The sequence below is a fragment of the Lissotriton helveticus genome, chromosome 5_1 (assembly GCF_964261635.1).
Source record: "Lissotriton helveticus chromosome 5_1, aLisHel1.1, whole genome shotgun sequence".
Lineage (NCBI taxonomy): Eukaryota > Metazoa > Chordata > Amphibia > Caudata > Salamandridae > Lissotriton > Lissotriton helveticus.
This window is the reverse complement of record NC_136065.1, coordinates 308511349-308532824: the sequence shown is the minus strand read 5'-3', so window position 1 is coordinate 308532824 and position 21476 is coordinate 308511349. Positions and strand designations below refer to the sequence as shown.

Here is a 21476-nt window from a genome sequence, read left to right as displayed (position 1 = left end):
TTTGGCTTTGTTTAACGTTTTGTGGCAGACAAGAGGTTGGGGGTGGCATGGGGAATTATGGGGGTTTGGGAGGCATCAACATAACCAGAGGTAAACAGCCTTTACCACGCAAGGTAAGTGTAGTAAAGGTAAATACACACATGCACATCAATAAATATAATGTATAGTTTGGGTAATTGTATAGGTTGGTAAGGGTATTTTCTGGTTTAAGGGTATTTTTGTGGTTTAGGGGTCGGGAAGGGATTTTTTAGGGTTCAGGGGTGGGTAAGGAAATGGGGTAGTAAAGGTAATTAACAAGTGGGTTTTGAGGGGGCCCTGTCCAATAAACATAGAAAATGTATAATTTAAAAAAAGGGGGGCTACCCCCCCAAAAAAACTACATTAATACAGATAGACAGGGGTTTAACTTACCTTAACTGTACATGCGTGGTAAAGTTACATCTTGTAAAGTTATCCATTTTATAACATACGGCGGGAGAAGGGCGGGTGGGGCAAGCAACACAAGGAAGGTGCTTGCTTGCATAGTGATTGGTCACGTCTTCAATGCACATGGCTTTGGCTGTAGTGCACACAGAACCTTTATTGCAACTGACCAGAAAAAATAGAGGGAACAGTGGCCTCAAAGAACAGTCTGGGGTGTGCCCGAGGGAAGTATCGGTACTGTGGCATTCGGCGGGGAGACTGGGTAGGGTGTGAGGCAGAAACTCACGCATTAGATTAGAAAATGCTTTCTTTCAATTGTTTGCACATCTTGCAGAAGCCTATATTATGCCGTGTGTAGCGTAGCCTAGACTTGTTTGCGTATCCTATGTTATGCGCAATACTTTAATTAATGACTTGCGTGTCCACAGTACATACTAACTATATAGAGGATGGAACCTATTATAAATACACATCACATTCCCCAGTGCACAAACCAGGATTAAAAACAGTGACCCTCCAATTACAAACATGGACATCCGAATGCTGTAGTGGGTGCATTAACCAATTGAGCTTTCCTAGGAAAACAAGGCATTTCCACACATTAGTTTAACTTTGATTAACTTCTAATTTAAGGTGTCAGCATTACATTTTATATCGCGCTATCTGTAGCTTAAAGATCAACAAAATAGATGCATAATCTTTTAACCTATTTAGCCGTCTCACCTCTCCACGCTCACTGGCCCTACTTCCACAGTGCGCTCAACTAATCTTTCTCCTTTGAGCTGGGCCTCCTTGTTGAATGTACAAGTTAAACTAGCTGTAGAAACAAAGCCCGTAGCCAGAAGAGCACAAAGATGCACCCTTGCAACATTTATATGTATTCTGCACTTTGTTTCAACGGTCATTTTAGTTTGTTCTACGATAAAAGCAGTCCTGCTCATAAAAGAACTGAAACGACTAAAGAAATTAAGCCCAGAATCACAAAACGATGTTGGCTAGCAGAATTCGCATAAGAAAAGGAGTTCGAGCAGCTTTCCATACTGCATCTCTCGGTTTACAAGAAAACCCAGAAGAGGATCTAAGGGTCACAAAGAAAGGTCTTTCAGGCCATACTTTGAGTGCCACTGTACTGGAGAAATCGATCTACTAAGTCACACAGGGAATTTCATAGTGGGCAAAGTGGGTAATTTCTCTTTCATAGTCGAGATTGAATCATCTTCTCCCTTTACTCTTCTTCCACTGTCACCTCTTGAGAGCTGCTGCAACAGACATTCACTTCCAAGTATGCATTTAACAACTAACCAATACAGCACATAACACTGGTAAGAAGGAACTTCAACTAGTACAAGTGGCCAGAGAAACTGGCATAGCCAATAGGTCTCGCCTTTGGGACTTTATTATAAGTGTTTAGGAAGTCAGTTCCAGGGTGAAGAGCATCGTTAAAACGTGCTGCTCTCTTGGCAAGTTTGATGCCCGCGGGTAATCGTGGTATACATAGCATCACTCAGTTCTGTACACTATACAAGCAATTTAATGCCACACATAGCAGTAGTGATCACTATATAAATGTTGCATTACCATACAATATGTGTCTGTATGTATCCCAAAGAACTTGATTATACTGTACTGGTTGTTCTCTTGAGGGCTCCCTACACTGCCTGTGTGTACACGCAAAGATGGACTGTTTGCACACCAGAAGCCTCCCCGTGTTACACTTAATTGTAAACACGCGCCCTTTGTTTCTCACATAGAATGTTAATATTTCCGTATATTATGACAAACATTTGTATCAAACATCATTTTGGAAAGTTGTATATATAAATGAGAGAAAGAGGTTATCTCAGGGGTCTAATCGGATTATCTGTTAAACAGTTCCTACGAAAATGCTGTATTAAGTTCACACTTAAACAGTCCAAGTCCAAAATTAATCACAAGTGCCCAAAAAAATGACAGTGTCAAACTATACAATGTGCACAAGCATTTCTGCCCCCCTACCCCACAACGTAAAAGAAGGGTTCAGCGTCGTTGGCAACCATGCATCCCAAGACACACATGCGATGCCAACGTATTAATCCTATTTCAAATGACAATAAACAGCGGCCGGCCTGAAGCCTGGTGAAGACACAGACAATAACTAAAACAATGTGAGCGCTGTTAGGTGTGACCATGTACGGTCGGTCCGCTAACGCCGCTTAATGAGCCACGTAGTTCACGGGGATTCTGTTGTTAATACCCGCGCACTGCAGGTTTTGAAATCATTACTAAGCGTGCAGTGAAACACCCACATCATGTCACATAACAGAAGCAGTTCCAGCTGCTTGGCAGAATAACGAGAGGGAGAAATGACAACCCCTGCGAGCAGGAGTGTGGGGTGTGTACCTTGTCCGGGGTGACGGGGACGTGCCTTCTAATGAAAGCGGCAAGGAAACTTGACCCAAAACAGATGGCCCCTGCGCGCCGCTGCCAGCTCCCAAGAGCAAAACTCTCTGGGAGTAAACATTTCCTAGAAAAGCTGGGCGATCCACACGCCTTTGGTCAATTGCGTGCTAAAGCCAGACGTAAAGGCCAATAGCGTGTGAGCACCACACGCACGAGCTTGTAGAAAAGCTGAAGTGATTCCACGAGGCCGATTTCCTAGAGCAGCGCATGAGCGCTGTGCTAGGCTCATCCTAAAAAGTAACTGTCAGGATCACCAAGATTTTCAAGCAGTAAACCAATTCTAGTGTTCTGCTATCTCACGATAAACCACTTCTAATTATCACTAATCCATTTCCAGATGCAATTACATGTACTGAATTCTCCACTTACCACAGATCAGACACTAACCGTTCTGCTAGTGTCAAAGCATTTCCAAAAAGAAACTGGGCCTCTCTTGAAGATCAATTTAACTGACCAACGTGGGTTTGCATCATTCATCAAATACAGCACAGGCAACTTTATTAAATACAGTCGGATTCACAGTCTCTTTCCAGGACTGTTGGGATTTCAGCTAAACAAGCTTTTCAATTACTCATATGACTGAACAGTGCTGTAGCAACAAAAGACAATACAGACCTCGAAGTTAAAGAAACACGGATGTCTGATGAAATTCTAATCAAACTCGTTGGTGAAGCAGGACTTAAAACCTCACAACCAGCATATGGTGCCATTACTTATTGTCTCCCATCGGCCAATTACCAAAATGCTCCCTAGGTCAAGATTCGCACAGGAACGGCACTTACCTGAGTGGCAGGTAAAGAATGATAGGCACAAAACAATGCTCCACAACCTGCATTGCCAAACAGCGCAATCAACATCACCTGCAAGAAGATAGTGCTGAGAATGGGACATGGTTAAATGTGGAATCGGGATACTTATGAGTATCGCGAGCAAGGATTGAAAAATCTAGACATAGGTCGCTGATGTTGCCTATGCGTAGGTACAAAAAATTGTACTCTGTCCATGAATACGCTATTGGGTTTCAAGACTGCAAGACCTCTAGTTGTGTCCCACAATTATAAGACAATGGTTTTTAGTGAAGCAATGAGACAAATCCAGCATTTGTCTACAGAGACAAATGATGGCGTGGGTCCCATTACCTCAAATATGAGTCTCAGAATCAACTCTCTTTATTTAGTTTTTGTTCAAACAACTCTCATACATTGCTCCATCATACAAAAGCGCCAAGCAATAAGCTAGATCACACACCAAAGGTGGCATTTTAGATCAAGCACCAGAACTTAATTCCTGTAAAAGACCAATTCTGATTATTCATTGCGCTCCTATTGAGCATCCCAATCGTACATGATGAAAATAAATTATTTAACACCAACGCGTCAACCACAATGTGAAATTAAAACATCCTGCCATGCTTATGAGAGCATTCAAACCAAACTTGCTATCACCCCCAACTGGCAGGTCAAGATACTGAGTGATTTACTCTCTGGACTCGGATCCCTGCTACATCTTCATTGTGCTCAATTTCCCATTCCTTTCCACTGCTCCCTCCTGATTATGGTACAAGATCTCCACGTTATACGAGCTGCTCAACACATCCCACTTTTTCAGACCCTAGAACCAATACAGACCAAGTTAGTTGAGTACCTGGCAGTTCCAATGCTACCTGTTTTATCAACTATAGACTAATTTGCTAATGCCCTGTTCCTTAAGGAACCTTACAGACAGGAATTATTCAAATCAACTTCCACAGCGTCTTTCCAGGACCCACAAACCAAGGTCTCAGATCTCAAAAAAAGCACAACCAGTGCAAAAACACATCCCTTTGAAGATTACCTCTGTTGCACTACTGTGCATGTAAATGGCTCAGAACCATCCTGGTGGACAATAGCTGTCAGTCTTGGATGTCATTGAGGCTTTTCCGCCTCAATTGCAATTATTGTCTTATTTCTGTATGGATGAGCAAATACATCAAAGTGTTAATGTCTGCAACTGCTCATCAAAAATGTAGTACATTCATCGTTGATAGTAGTGTTTGTGCCTCCTTTAACCTTTTAAATTCAGTAAACGAACCGTTTGCGTGTCTACCACACTAACAAAAAATTCCTTGTGGTACAACGATTTCAAAAATTCAATTAAAATGCAATTTAAAACAAGAAATTCAGAATGTGAGGCAGGGCTTTAAGTGGGATGTAAAAACGTGGGTGTCTCTCAAAGGGGCGTGGCCAAAGTAATTAAGGGTGTGGCTTAAAAACAGGTAAGCTAGTAATCTGTCCTTAGCACAGTGTGCCATCACGACTTGTATTTTTTGGTTTCTGTCATTGCATCCAGATATATGATACAACAAGTAACATCATACTTACAATGTCAGGACTATTGCTTTGTTAGTTGCATAAGATAAATAAGCAGCAACTACGGCTAGTATATAATATTGAAACGGCGACACCAGGACAATGTTGCTGCTCCTGAGTTTCAAAAAGAGAAAGGAAATCCAGAGAGAAAATTACTCTTTAAAGGATTCCCCTGCCCCTACAACGCTCACCTGGCATGAGGCCATGCCGTAACTTCTCCACTGGTGAGAAGTGGCAGTGTGAGCACGCACACATTGATGTGCATTCACTCACTGCAGCCCGGGGAAAAAAATGGACCGCCTGTGCCAGGACACAAAACAGAGCCTGATAGAGACCTGTTTCGAGGCCCCCTTTAAAAAACTGCCGGTGCTCAGCACCGGTGAGACCCGGTCCACTTAAAGCCCTGATGTAAGGTTAGATCTTCCCGATCATCTTCAACTTTTTTTTGTCTCTGAAGAGTAAGAGTGAAAAAAGTTAAAGCAATCAGCACCAATTAACATTGACTGCTTTCATTTTCAGACGTGGTTGGGGGTTTACTCTTCCACCTCCTCCTCCCACTGCAAAACACTTGTCAGAGCAGGAGAGCTGCAAAAAGTAAAAGCATTTACAATGCAAAAGGTTTGCGAGACTTAAAGCTATTGCTTTGTTAAACATAAACGCGGGAGCTGTGCTCAAACAAAGTGTGGCGCCAGTGTTGTAAATATAAAAGCGGGCATCGTACTAAAAGCTTGGTGCACATTCAGAGCAACTAAAAAAGAATAATAGCAAGCGTTGTGCTAAAATATAAAGCGGATTGCCAGAGCATATTTAAGTTATGTGGATGGTGGACAGTGAAGAGGGCACCAAGGTTATGTAAAAAATTAAAAAATAAAAACACATAAAACCAGGTGCCATGCTAGGCACCGTGAGAAGAATAGTACTAGCACAAAACAAAAAAACTAGTCCCTAAACGAAACAAGTAAACACTTACAGCTTAACAAGACAGTAGTTGGCCAGTGATCCTTGCGATACAAATGAAGTGATTTATTAGGAGCGCAAACCAATAAGGAACCAGGAAAAAGAGCAATGGAGGACTTAACCAATGAGAACCAGCAGGCGGGATAACACTCCGTATACTGTTTACATCAGGTCTTTCAGACAGCGCATGCGCGCTGCCTAGGCTCTACCTAACAATGTCCCCTTTCCAGCAGCAGCTCATCCTACTGGATCCCTGCTGGGGAATGGCTGCAGAACTACAATCCCAAGCAGGGACCCACCCATAATACAAAAGGGAGGGAGATATGCTCTCAGGCATGGGCTGTTTCAGGCGATAGGCCCAGCCAGTGAAGTAGGGGTACCATCTTAATCAACGTAAGTGTTGAATTGAATTTCTCTCCATCTTTGGATTTTAAATGTACGCCCAGTCGTCCATAAAATAGACATCTTGTGAAACACCTTCTGACATAAGAGAGCACCGGGAATCGCAATTCAGAGTTGTACAAATAACCAAGACCCCTTAACTGAATCTTTTTTTATGCATGTAGGACAAAAACGCACAGGTTTTTTTTTCATACACATTTTAAATTCATTAGATTTCACCATATTAAATGCTACAGGTCTGAACACAATGAATTATAAGCTGCAGCTCAGTGGTTTGTTCAGGCTGGCGCATGTTTTTGGATAACCAAAAAAAAAGATTTATAACCCCGTGACCGGAAGGGTGTGACTGACAAAGGTATAAAACTACTCAGTCTACTATAGAATTTTAGGATTACATGGACACCAAATTAAACCATAACCTATCACCAGTAACACCTCCTCATACACACTATTCAGACCGAAGTAAGTGTCTCACTAAAAGAGCACCCATTCTCAAAATTCCACCTCAAAGACCTCCCACCCACATCACTAAAGTTAACAAGATCAGTTAGCCTCTCCAGTCAAAAAAATGCAGTTAACCTCAACCCATCTGATACTGAATAAAAACACTCCATGACTACTACTGATGCCTGGATACTATACCACACCAACTTCCAGCTACAAAAAAAACTTTGACAAAACGAATCAAAGACAAACAGCCTCAAGAGTGTTGTCTTCTGACTTAGCCTAATTGTTACCAAACAACCATCAAACTGCATCTTTATGTAGGATTTCCTGATGTTTGGACCTGATCTCTCCTGAGAGAAAGCACTGTACAACAGGTGTCTCAGACCACCCTGAACCCTCTCTAAATTGTTTTACAACTACAAATGAATAATCCTAAACATACTTGAATTGCTGCCTGCTTCAAAAAACTCAGGCAGAGCTGATGAAGCACACAAAATAATTCCTCCAAGAACAGATCAACAAAATATGTCAATTTTTAATTAACAATTGGTTAATGTTAAAGGGGTTTGTTCAAATCGCTCCATCACAGGTGGAAAAGCTTGGACAGTTAATGGCCACCAGCTCTGGGACAGCACCTTTGGGGACCAGCAAACAACTTGTTCCAAAAGAAATATTTTTGACGGAGGCATATCCCCCTATCTGACCTTTAGAAGTATTGGAGCTTTGCACTTAGTCAATTAGATCTCGGGAGCTGATATGGCTCATACTAGCAGGACTTTGAAGGATCACTCAGGGTTAGAAAGTAAACACCAAGGACTAGAAAGTAGGTATGCGCTAATACCACTAAAGGTCAGTCAGTGTCGTCATAACTTCCAACCATCCAGCAAAGTTTCCTCCACTACTTCTTTATACCCCCTACCCAATAACTCCTCCACCTTCCCCCAAGCACTGAAAAATAAATAGTAAGAGTGACCTAAATATGGGTATTTTTCTAAGGGCCTAACTATCACAAAGTGAACAAGCCTGTGTAAACAGACAAAAAGCAATTAAGGTAGTAGTCACTGTCTCAAGACCCCTTGTCGTTCCATAAGCAATTAGATTGCCAAACCACTGTTAAAGGGCAAGCATAACAGGTAGACTGAACCCTTGGGAAGAGCTATGTTCCTCCATGCACAACTGCCATAAAAACATATGGCTTAGCACAAACTGTGATTGTGAGCCCAGCTATACCATACATTCAGAACACTGCACTTTGAAAGATTGTCCAGTGCCATGCACACGAGGAGGTCTTCCCAAAGACAGTGAACACATTGGAGAATTGCAGGTTGGAGCGGACCCATCTGCACCCCGGGATGTGGGCCTAAATTACTCTTCAGTCCAAAGGAGGGTCCAAATCACTTAAACCACAGACACAATAAGGCTTGTCTTTGCCCAATCTCCTATCCGCTATGATCAAAATGTTGGCCCTGGGATCAACCCAAGTCATTTGAGACTTTAGAATTAACCTACTTCCTCTCCAATGATAAACAATTTAAAACAAAGAAGGAACTTAACCAACCTTAGCAAACTACCACCGATTAGCCAGGCACTCCTAGTTGACAAAACTCCAGAAACATAAGGATGGGCCTGCTACCTACAACACTAATTTAGGATACAAATCAGATCTTTCCAACAATAATGATAATCCTCATCGATGCATGCAAAACATTCAACACTGGACCAGAAGCTAGATCAGACTGACATCTCTAGCACCATAGTGGATTTGTCTAGGTCATTCTTCATCACTAGACAGCACAGAATAATGTTAGGAGCCCTCAAACAAATACTGTTGCAGTGTTCATCTAGGATCATCAAGGTGCCCAAAAGGCAGGGAGAAGCATTTTACACAAGTTGAGGTGACTTTGAAAATGTGTGAATGTTCAGTTTCAGAAGTGAAATGTTAAATGATGAAGTCGATTCTATAAAAGCCACTGTGCGAATTAAATGTTTGGCCTCTAGTACTCTATTTGGCATACTCGAATTGTGCAATTAAGTAACGCTCCGAGAACAGACTGACTTTTTTTGCAGACTGTGACTTGATACTTTGTTTTGTTTACGTGGAAGAGGCACTCGCAATATCTGGAACGATGAGGTCTCCGAGGTTAAGGTAACTGGGCACGAAACTTGAATATATAAAGGGACCGAGCTATCAGCTCCGAGCCGAAACGATGTTGGGAGTCAGTCATGATGAAAAAATATACATTTTAGAGAACATTCATATGTGGTACAAACTGACGCTACATTGGGTACACGGATTGCCGCTATACGATTTTCCAGGAAAACCCTTCAAAATTTCTCTTCATAATAATAGCTTCGGACTTTTTGCGAAACGAGTGAAAAATGAAAGGGCACAGTTAAGAACAGCTGGTAGCATAGGTTGTCAGATCAAGCAGTAAACCCCGCTCATAAACAGCAAAATGAATATTTCAAACCTATCTCCATGGCAACTCAGCCAGAACCCGAAGAGGCCCAGGCACTTGATCCCAAGACATCAACACGGAAGCCTGGTTTTAAATAGCATCCCCAGCCAGGGCTCCACAGTAGCCCAATTCCATGCGTACGGTTTCAAAAACATTCCTTTGGGATTCGGCCAACTCGAAGGGGGCGGTAATGAGATGGGGGGTGGGCGGTAAGGGTTTCCACCCAATAACACTGATAATAAACAAACCTGTATTGGGATTGCATAATTTCCCTTCAGATGCCAGACACTAGAAACCTAAATCCTTGCAACTCCCACGATTAACCCCGAGATCTACGGCCCTCAATCAAGACAAGACCCACCCACCGTAGAAGCAGCCAATGGCTGCGTTTCTCCAGCCCTCCCGAAAACATTATCTAAACACCGTCCCTGCAGGCCCAAACATTTCCTGCTGGCCACATCGGCATGAACCTCGGCACGCTGGAGGTCTGTGCTGCGGCGCTGCCTCGCTCAAGTGCAAGGCTATGAAGCGGCGGGAAGAGGAGGCAGGGCAGACCGCTATGGGATAACGAGCGGGGATCTGTGGCGCCCTGCCCTGTAGGAACGAACGGAGAGGCCAATGCGCTACGCTCGTGTCACTGGAGCTCCCAGCCCGGTCCCCACGAAGGAATCTTCTCTCTGGAGCGCAGGCACGAAGCTGCGACAGGCAGCGCTCTCGTGTTCTGCGCGGTGCGCACATCCTGAAATGGATGTCTGTAGTTGCGCAAGAACGGAGAGCGGACCGAGAAGGGCTCTGCTGGCTACGGGGCATAACTGCGCACATCAGCACGGAATCAGCAGGTCTACGAGAGCGGCAGCAGCATCTGAACGAGACAGTGTTACATGAAACCCTCGCTAAGACGTAAATAGAACGGAAACGCAGAGGCGCGGAGGTGCGGCCAAGCAGCCGCCTACCTGCAGGGGCTGAACGGGTCATCCATGGCTCCCGCGGGCTCCGTCGACAGGACACACTGCCAAAACTCTCCTTTTTCGACTCCAACAACTCAAAATGGTGGCACATGCAGGCTGCAAGCCCTCGGAGAGCTCTCCCGAGCCTGTGCTGTGACCTAAGCTTTCACGCTCAGCGCAGAAACTTCCCCCTCAGTCTGACAGCACTGAGCATGTGCTGTGACCCCCCTCCTCCTCCTCCTTCAGCCTGCCTCATCCACAGCGAGCCCAGCCAGGCAATCAATCTCCAGCCTGCTGTTTCCGTAAATAAAGCCCAGTACAGAGCCTCGCACAGCATACCAAGCTAGTGTGCAGAGGAGACGGGGCCGGGCCAGGGGGACTGTGACCGGCAACGCAAGGGACCGGAGCAGGGCCGGCCAGCCAGCCACCACAACGCATCACGCAGCACGGGTAGTGTGGGGAGTGCGACAGAACACGGCGGACGGGGGCACTATGCTTCGCACTGCATAGTGTGTGCACGACATGCAGTGATGGAGACAGGCGTATGGGGCCCACCCAACGCAGAGCCTCGCACACCACACCGCACCACACCACAACCGACCACCACAGACCATAGCACACAATTAACACATGCGCACCAGCCACTCTGCCGCCTGGACATCCACGTCTGCCCCATGCTTCAGCATTTAAAATGCATGTACTACTACTCGCCGGAAAAGCGCTTCGAATTGTCAGTGGTAGTAAGCGCTATATAAACGCAATTACAATACAATACTCCAAGCAGACATCTACTTGAGTTGAAACAGGTTATATACGTTTGTTAAAACACCGCTTGATCGCAAGCGGCCGACATTATTAAAAACTTGGGTCACCATTCTTTAGCAACTGGCGATAATCAATTACTCCGCAGGTCCTCTACTACCTCCGAATAATGGACCGCCCAGCCGAAGGGTAGGCTTAAGGCTCTACCTTTGCCAATTATTGTTAGCCGGCCAATAACCGGCATGGGCTGCAAGTGCTCTGCCATTTATAGGTAACCCCATTTCTTGACATGCTAGCTGGCCCTGCCATTAGGCATCTCCAGCCCACAGATAGTGAGATAACTCAGACCAGATTACTATTACTGTTCCACCCGTCTTACAAGCTCTATCACTGCGTCGTAATGTCCGCTACTAGGCTTGTCCTCCACAAAGTTGTCCAGACATTGACTCCTTGCTGAATCACCACTATGACAGACGTGGCCGTCTTGCCAATCAGTCTTTAACTGTAGTAATCTGCTGCCCCAATATCACGCCAGACTTGCAGCGCCACTCAAAGTCGGTATTTGTTATCCGTATGCCTTTGAACTACTGCTCTCTAGCTGGTCACTTCTCCACATTGCTCATGTAGGGATGATCAATGTGCCAGACCTTCCTTTTGCTGCCCTTGAATCCTGTTGAGACAGAATGCAAAAGTAGGCACCGTCGAGGGAGAGGTAGTGCGTGGAGGATTGCTAAACTAAGTCGTACCCCACACAAGTCTTTTAAGTTATAGCCTGCCACCACCTGCCATTATCCCTCCTCTACTCAGTCCTCACTGTGAAGCCATTTCAGCTGCGCCAATATGCAAAGAATCAGAGCTGGATCACTTAGAAAGCACAGCTTGTGCCAGTGATTGGTGCAGGACTGCCATACATCGGAATCTGCTTAGGTATAGGCCGTCTGCATGCCTGAACAACACCTGCCCTTCGATAGACTTGATGTTCATGTAGTCTCTCAAACGGTATAATGGTCAGTACTTATGATTAACTACACAGTACATCTGCACAGTCATCTCTGCCTTCCAGTTTTTGATTTCTTGGTGTTAACTAAAAATCTACCTGTATATATCTGGGGCCCAGACAAGTGATTCCTGCCATATGTGCTGGAGCCTAACAAAAGAAACAGGAATAATCTGTAGCCCTTAGGTGGAAATGGGTATTTGTATACAGAACAGTGTCCATCAAGGTATGGTATCAATGCAGAAAAACAACAAAATGAATCATTCTAATATAATCTATATGCCACAAAAATATTGAATGGTTAGAGAGATGCATTTTCTCCGAAAAACCACTGAGACAAAAATAATCCAGAAGAGGTTTATAATTCTGCAGCAAGACATTGACCAATATTTTGCATTAAATACTTTTGACAAAAGTGGCAGTATTTTGTCGCATCTTTAAGAAACCCTATGTGTGCATATGTCTGAACAAAACAAATAATCTGTAAATGTGTTATCAAAAACGTAACTTGTGCTATGTAAAGCGCTCTGATACCTGATTCGGTTCGGGTCTAGTTCGCGCTATATAAAACTCCTCAAAAAAAAAAGTCAGCAAAGTAAACAGATGAGCGTAGAAGGATGATTACTGAGCAGCACTGTCTTTATTGCATCCAAAGGGAACCAAACATTACACACTTCTTAAACAAAAAAAGCCATAAACCATCAATTAAAATATTGTGCCATCAATTTAATCACAAAAAGCATACTCTCACAGTTTAAATAAATGGACTACTTCCCCATTACTGAAATCTAATGGGAACACAAATTGGACAAGGTAACCATTCACAAAACGCCATGGCCTTCACTGACATTCTATCCAAGCAAAGTCAAATAATGAAAACCGATAAAAACGCATGAAAGCCAGAGGCTGAAGAGAACGAACCCAAATCACACTTTCTCTGTACATAGTGCCCTTTTGGGAGGGGGCAAGGACATGAGGTCGTGTAAACCAATAAAACGGTCTGTAACCACCTTAAAAACTATAAATAATTCATAATCTTCTACCAGTCTTCATGCTCTCAGAACCTAGAAAAAGAAGAGATACTAGTTATGCAGTGGAAGCAATCCTAAGAGCCTGTTGTTGCAGCACATCAATAAAGTATGCCAAAAAGATGAACTGACATTGCATCGCCAGTCAAACCCAGGCATATAAATTCATATTGTTCAATGGCTCTACATAAAAAATGTAATTCCAACGAGGATCAAACATAACTGCATAAAATAAGGGAAAACACATTCCCTTTTCTGTCACTAGTAAAATCAAACTCCCTCTCAATTGAGCGCAACCACAAAATGTGTTAAAATATCAATAGGTAAAGCAATATGTACAGCAGTAGTTTAATTTCTTACCAGTCAGTTTTAATTAAGTAAATTCCACGTTGCTTTAGGACTACTGAAAAGGAGATGTGCCATGATTTTGTTCAACCCTGAATACAATGCAGCACACAACTTTCTATACTTTAGTGTTACCCCTAACCTGTTTTAGAATGTATCAATTAATTAGTAACCTTAAAGAGAAGCGTGCAATAATATGCACTAACTTTTAAAAATGTTATAGTGTAAATGAGTGTATGAAATAGCGGATATTGCTAAATAAGACTTCAAAGGTCTCTCCCAGTTTAATTCAAATTTAACAGGCATATCTTTATTTCTATAATCAGGAGGTGCGTTAAATAATAATCACCTCATTTACCAACATTTACTTTTTTAAATGCTCAAACAGAACATATGCATGGTCAAGTTGCAAAGTCAAAGTGTGTAGCCATCTGCAGGTCTATGCTGCACAACCAAAATCCATTTGCAGTGAAATGAGTCATACGTAGCAGAACAGCATTCTTCACTAGTTCTAATTAATTTGCTGAAAAATTATAAATACCTGCAAAGGTCATATACCACTGCAGTATATTTTATCTGACAAAGAACTTGAACTACGTTTTTTTTTTGAGTATCTGCGAAGTGGTACTGTAGCACCACTAGAAGAAAACTACAGCATTGTTTGGGCATGAAGCAAAAAACTGCTACCAATTTTATTACTTTGTAAAAGAATGCTTCCGCTACACCGGGATGCAAATCAGTAAAAGCAAGGAACAGAGATAGTTTTATGTAAATTGATGCACTGCCATGTCACAAAAGGATACACTTGTCCCACGTCAGCTGTTAAAGCAATTCTCCCAATTGTAGGCCCTTCTCGATTAGAATTATGCAATTGCTTCATTTTTGAAGCATTGCAGGAGGAGCTACAAGCATGCACGTTTTATAATTTAAAAGCAGGATTCAAAATCAGGCTTAAAAGGCTGCCTTCACACACAATAGGCGGCTTGGTCCCACAAGCAAACATTTATTCTCTCCTCTTTTCTAGCTCCGCTAGAGTTCAGCAAGGGGTGGTAGAGCAGGGGAGTGGTTCCCTGTGAGCAAGAGAACCCTGCTTCAACACCAACTACATGACCCCCCCCCCCCCCTGCCCTTTCTAGCACTGAGTGCACGATCTAAATCTTCAGGTTAGTGGAGAGGCGCTGCTCGGTCATGTTTGCAGAGAGCTGTGGGTGCATATGTCTAGTGAGAGGGAAACCTGTTACCACACATTGGAGTGCTGCCTTCACTTCTGAGGCCCTCCTCCATCTGTGGGCCTAACACGCTCAACTGCTTGTCCAAGAGAATATCAGCTAGACAAGTACTACAAAATTCAGAGGAATCCAGAATTTGGTTTCAGTTTCTCAAATACAGTTTAAGGGGTATGCTGTGTTAGATGAGAAACAACTCAAGTCTGACCAGAGCACCAAAACATGGTGAGACTCGAACAATTTATAACCAAGCTCAGCAAGACAATATTGGGACGCCACATCCAGTATAAAAAGATATCACCAGCAACTCTGTACTGGGGTTGGTGGTGAAGGTTGCAGCAGCAGCACCAACATAAAAAAAAATGCCCCTACTGCGGTGCTTTTACAAACCAACTGGGAGGGTTGGGAGCAACACACCAGGTGGTTTGGTAAAGCAGGGGCAAGGAGGGGGGAGATAGAAAACACCCACCTGCACACACTGATGAAAGAGAAAAAGTAGTTCGCTAAATGTGGGCAGTGGAAGGACTCAAGCCAGCCAATGAAAAGTTCGTAAGTATGGTATGCTCCAGGGGAGGGTCAAACGCAAGAAGAAGAAAGCAACCCATCAAATAAACAAGCAAAATAAGTGGCAAAGCCACCCCATGGAAAGTAACTGATGAACTGTAAGTCCACAAAAGGGTCCCAGAAGTCTTTTGCTCGACCTTAAAATAGAGGAGAAATAATGTAGTTTTCCACACAACAGCCTCAAAAATTGGAAAAAAGCATTAGAGATTATAGGCAGGGCAAAATTCAAAGATTGCAGTTTCATGAGGGGGAACAATGTGAAAACCAATTTAGAATCTTTCTTTACTTTTAAATGCCATTTCCTTTAATATTTCTATTCTTCCACTTGCAAGAAGATTAACAATTATTGACTGCGAAGTATTAGGAAGGTTACAAGGCGGGAAATTAAAAGGTTCTCAGATCTCAAAATCTTAAGCCAAAGCTGCAAGAGAAATGTTACCAATCAGGTTACATAGACCCTATCTGTTCAAGCGTGGACATGTTCAACCAGCTTCATGGGTTGACAACAGCAGTACTAATAAAGGTTTAATCAATAAAAATGATAGAATGCTTCATATAAGTCATGAAACAGGAAAAAAAGTTCAAATAACTTTGCACATCTGGTAAACCTTTTTCGCAACACACATTCTGAAGGCTACATGAATTCGCAAATAAATATTAGCTATAAACCTAAGTTAGAAATGCAACTATCTTTGGCCTGTAAAATCAATATGTTGGATTAAAAAAAAAAACCTATTTAGCCATCAAATACAAGTTTGGCATCTTGGATTAAACAATAGCCCAAACAAAAGTTAGCAATTTAGACAAAAAACAGCACTTATGCCACAAGATACAACTTATTTTTTAGTAAACATGTTTTGTCTCTGAATATCACCGTGCCATTTCCCAAAAATCACATAGACCTCTACCAATGAGGGACAATTATAGAATAAATGCATAAGAGTTATTGGACCCCCCTCCCCCACTTCTCACTACCCTACTCCACTAGGGATGATCATACTTGTACCATCATGTCGGGAATAGGCACAATATAGCTCAGGCATGGGCAAATATACGCCAAGAATGCCTACATTAAAGCAGCAATGGACATAATCCTGTCAGGATATTCCACAAGCGAAAGTCTGGCCCGGGACAATTATGGAACAAGTTGCGTTTACAAATTCTCACATCAAGGGTTTTGTATATGTGATTAGCTCAGGAATTTTTCCTAAAAAAGGCAAAAACCATCACTCACCAAGGAGACATGCTTCATCATTTGCCCCTTCACTGCAAACCGTGTAACAAGCGAGTGCTTTGGGCTCCACCGGGAGCTCTTTAAAAGGTATTTTTGTATGCTGAACACCTTCCAAATGGCAAGATGACCTGGAACCCTACTTTAAAATTAGAAATGCGTTCAGGGAAGCAGTTTAGTTTAATTGGTGTTTTCCAGTCACACCAATAAAACTAGGATAGACTAAAGTCTTGTATAATTCAATTCCTTGGCATGTTATATGTGTAGCTGTTTCTGCCCATATTTGTTGGCCATTAAGGGTTCTGGTCATTCTTCATGTTGGGGTCTCTTTAATAAGTAACCTACTGATTGCATATCGTTTTCTAATATTCCTAACAGGTTACAAATCATAGTTAAGGAAAACAGCATAAATCTTTTTTTCTCAATAGATGTTCACACATTGGCAGATTACCAAAATTCAAGTGTGTAAGAGCCAGCAGGCTTGATATGGTCAGGTTTGGTAACTCTCTGCGGGCGCACATGCTTTTTGTGAGCCGTTCACACATTGGCAGATTACCAAAATTCAAGTGTGTAAGAGCCAGCAGGCTTGATATGGTCAGGTTTGGTAACTCTCTGCGGGCGCACATGCTTTTTGTGAGCCATTCTGCTGTACTGCCTGTCCATTTCTTTTTAGAAACAATCCCTGAGCCTAGCTCATCGATAACAGTCTCGATGAACAGGTTGGTTACATGCAGTATTGATCTTTCTGGTGGCTACTCATCTATCTGCAGATTCCTCCTCTATAAAATAATCCCAGATATGAGACTGGATCCAGAAACTTCAAAGCTCTCACATCACCGGAAGGGAGCGCTGGCTTCTCAACACCACTGGAAGTGGAGTTAGTTGACATCACTGAAACCATTTAGCGCTCCCTCCTCGCAATACGTTTTCATCCATTTTTCTCAGCCTTCGGGGTGAACGGACGGATTGAAATCGAAGAGAAGTGCAGTAGCAAAATACGTTCCTATAAAACGTATCAAATGGGGATGCTGGTGGGTCAGTGAGGAATCTGCAGTTAGAGTATCCACCAGAAAGATCATTACCACAAGTAAGTAACTTTCTTCTGATGGCAACTTCTACCTACAGATTCCTAACCTGTAGAAAAGATTCCAGTGCAATACCCTGCCCAGGAGGAAGGTTGCTAGATAATTAGACAAGCCCTGCAAGACAGATCTTGCAAAGTGCCATGTCTATGTGCCTCACAATCCAAACAGTAATGCTTGCAAAAGTGTGTAGGACGCCAACACTGCAGCTGTACAGGGGTTTGCAATAGGGGGATTTGGCCCTGGTGGAATAGGCTTGAATCCCTTCCAGAGGACTCTTCTTGGACAAAGTGTAGCAAATTTAAATGCAGAGGGTGATACACTTTGATACGGTCCTCTTCTACATCGCTCTTTCCTTTCTTGACACCTCACTACCAAACGAAGAGCTGGTCATCCATCCGTATGTCCTTAGTATGGTACAGGTAGTAGTTGACTGTCCGCTTGGGATTCAATCTATGCAACAGCTCCTCTTATTTAGTGGTATGGGGTGGTTGTAATAAGTGGGAAAGGTGATGGACGGACCCAGGTGGAACAGGGTCACTACTTCTGGCAGGACGGCAGCCCTGGTTCCCAACACCAACTTGTCAGGGAAGGAGGAAGGGAACTATTCGCTCATTGGTCTTGCTAAAGTAATGCCAACTAAGAGGAAAATTTTACTTACCCAGTAAGTAGTACTGTAGATTAACATGCTGGGCCTACTCCTGCCATCTAGTGTTGGGCTGATGTGTGCAAATTGTTTTTCATTGAAGATACTTTCTCGAGACACGATATAGCGACTCCACCTATTGCTGGTATTGCGTATGGGCATCAGCTTCATCGTTTTTTGTTAAATATATATATTTTGTTATATTGCACTTCAATGCATTACAATAAGTTACAGTTCACAACAAATCACCACAGTCAATCATGGGGCTTCCTCAATGTTCGGATTAAGGTATACACATGTCTTTGATGAATAAGTTATTACCTTCGGTAACAATGTACCTGGTAGAGACATATGTTAGTTGTAGATTCCTTACCTTAGAATTTCCCCCAGGCATCAGTCTGGATCCAGAGATTATTTTTTTCTTCAGCAGTACCCCTGTGCATTATTAGGTTGCGTCGGTTGGCTCCGCGCATGTCGTCGGGGTGGTCGGTGCCTGGATGAAGTCGCAGGACCTACATAGAAGCCGCCCATGCGCTCTGACGTCAGTTCTTAACATGACATCCATGCCAGAAGCGTAGAGCCATGAAAGACACTGACCACTGGTGCATCAAATCTAGGGCCTATTAGGGGAGTTTCTATCCCTAGAAATCAGTTCAGAGAGCGGGAAGGTTGGGTGGGGCAGTAAGGAATCTAAAACTATCATATGTCTCTACTAGATACATTATTACTGAAAGTAAGTAACTTGTTCATCTGATAAAGACTGTTAGTTGTAGACTCCTTACCTTAGAATAGGTACCCCAGCAATACCATTCCCGAAGGAGGGTCTGCGAACCAAGATCAAACCAGAAAGCGCTGGAGGATCGAGTGGGCAAAGTACCCATTCCTCCGGACTTGGCTATCCAGGCAGTAGTGCCTGGTAAACGTGTGCAAGGATGCCCACGTTGCTGCCTGACAGATGTGGAGTAGAACTCCACGTGCTAATGCCGTGGTTGCCACTGTTGCTCTGGCGTAATGAAAATAAAAATAACTAGCGCTGTCCCCCGTTGGGGAAGCATTTCCAAATCGCACTCTGTTTGAATTTTCAATAAAGCTCAACTCATAGGAATTTTCAAATATTTTATTCTTCTTGATTCTTATGCTTTGTTTGTTCATTAAATACTTTCTTCAGTAATATCCATATATTGGTATACAATTTTACTGAAGGATAAAATATTTGAAAATTCCCATGAGTTGAACTTTGACAATTCAAACAGAGTGCGACTTGGAGACGCTTCCCCAACGGGGGATAGCGCTAGTTATTTTTATTCATCCTATCCTCACACTCAGGAAGATTTACCAACCAGCACCAACAAACATATTAAACTCAGGTTTACCTAAGTGATAGACATAACACCTCAGGAGTGCTAAGGTCCTATCTCCATTTGGAAGAAAATCATTATACGAGAGTCAGCACCCTGAGGGGACAGTTATGAAGAGACTAGAAGGGAGCACACATGAGAAAGGTGAGAACCAGATTTAAGACCCATTGGGGCATTACAAAAGGAAATGGAGGGAACAGATGAGTATGGCCCTTAAAGAATCTGTTAACAATAAGATTTGAATAAAGAAGGCTGATCTGGCACCCAAAGAAGAGCTCCTTTAAGAGTGCCCACAGCAGATCCCTGCTGGGCCAATGAAAGAATATACAAAAGGACCTCAGAAAGAGGAGCAGAGAGGGGGTCAACAGCCTTTGCCTCAAATGTGTTCAATCTACAGGCGTACACCGTTTTAGTGGAGGTATGGCTGGCTGCCAAGATAACATCACAGACTTTGGGTGGAAGGTCGAAAGCTGTCAATTGCCGCAGCTCAATTTCCACGGAAGAACGTGGAAACTGGACAGGTTCGGGTGAAGAACCGTCCCCTACTACTGCGACAGAAGATCCTCCCGAAGATGCAATCGGATCGGAGGATCGATGGCCATGTGTAACAACTCGGTATACCAGACTCTTCGTGCCCAATCCGGAGCCACAAGGATGACTTGGGCCCGGTTGCGCTTGATCATCTTCAGCACTCTGGGTAGAAGTGGTATAGGTGGAGAGGCGGCGTATAGAAGACCGCAACTCCACCCGCGACAAAGCATCGCCTAGGGAGTGCCGCCTTGGAAATTCCAACGTGCAGAATTGCTGACATTAATCATTCTCTTCGGTGGCGAATAGATCGAACCAAGGCTCTCCCCACTGCTGAAAGAGACCTTGCGCCTCCTCCAAGTGTAGACACCATTCGTGATGCATCATGCACCTGCAGCAGAGTTTGTCGCCCTGGCATTCAGAGAACCTGTCAGGTGTTGAACCACCAGGGATATACCCTGATGTTCCAGCCACGTTCAGAGACGGAGAGCCTCTTGACATAGGTCCACGACCCCACCCGCCTTGTTTGTGGCAGTACCACATGGCGGTTGCAAGAGGTCATGAGGCCCAGCAGCCTCAGGGTCAGTCTGACCGAAACCCGGGATAGAGTCTGAAAGATCGGAATCATAGCCTGAATACCCCGGACTTGCTGCTCAGGAGGATAAACCAGACACTGTGTGGTGTCCAGAACCGGTTCGATGAAAAGGAGCTTGTGAGAGGGAGTCGGGTGCAACTTCTGCATTTTGATAGTGAACCCCAGCAAATGCAGGATGTCCAACTTAGTCTGGAGGTGGGAGATAACTGCCTGGGACAAGCCATCCTTCAATAGCCAGTCATCGAGATAGGGGAAGACAAACCCCTGATCTGCGCAGATGAGCTGCGACCACCGCCATCACTTCTGTTCACACCCGAGGGGCGCTGTTAAGGCCAAGGGGGAGCACGGTAAACTGAACGTGCTTGTGGCCTACCGTGAACCATATGTAACGCCGGTGGGCCGGGGATGTGAAAATAAGCGTGCTTGAAGTCAACGCTACCAACCAGTCTCCCAGGTCGAGGTCAGACAGGACCTGAGCCAGTGTCAACATTTTGAACTTCTCCTTCCGGAGGAAGCGGTTGACGTTCCTGAGATCCAAAATAGGACGCAGGCTCATGTCCTTCTTGGGAAAAAGAAAGTAGTGGGAATAGCAACCACAACCTACTTCTGGGACAGGAACTCGCTCAATGGCTTCCTTGGCCTATTGAGTCCTAACTTCCTGCTGGAGAAGGGCCAGGTGATCCTCCGACATG

The 21476-nt window shown here is 43.7% G+C and overlaps 1 protein-coding gene across 22 annotated transcripts in view; it reads right to left on the bottom strand.

The window, feature by feature from the left end:
* The window catches only part of RERE (arginine-glutamic acid dipeptide repeats), a 1170479-nt gene that overhangs the window by 495590 nt on the left and 653413 nt on the right, over positions 1-21476 (bottom strand). For 2 of the 22 annotated variants that reach the window (XM_078642334.1, XM_078642337.1), the window contains exon 1: positions 10429-10621. The exons of 18 other annotated variants lie outside the window; for them this stretch is intronic. In XM_078642334.1, coding sequence (XP_078498460.1) covers positions 10429-10454 — 26 coding nt within the window. In that variant the 5' untranslated portion in view covers positions 10455-10621. Of the gene's footprint in view, positions 1-10428; positions 10622-21476 lie in introns of those variants that run through there. 2 more of the 22 variants (XM_078642333.1, XM_078642336.1) reach the window with 2 other exon arrangements.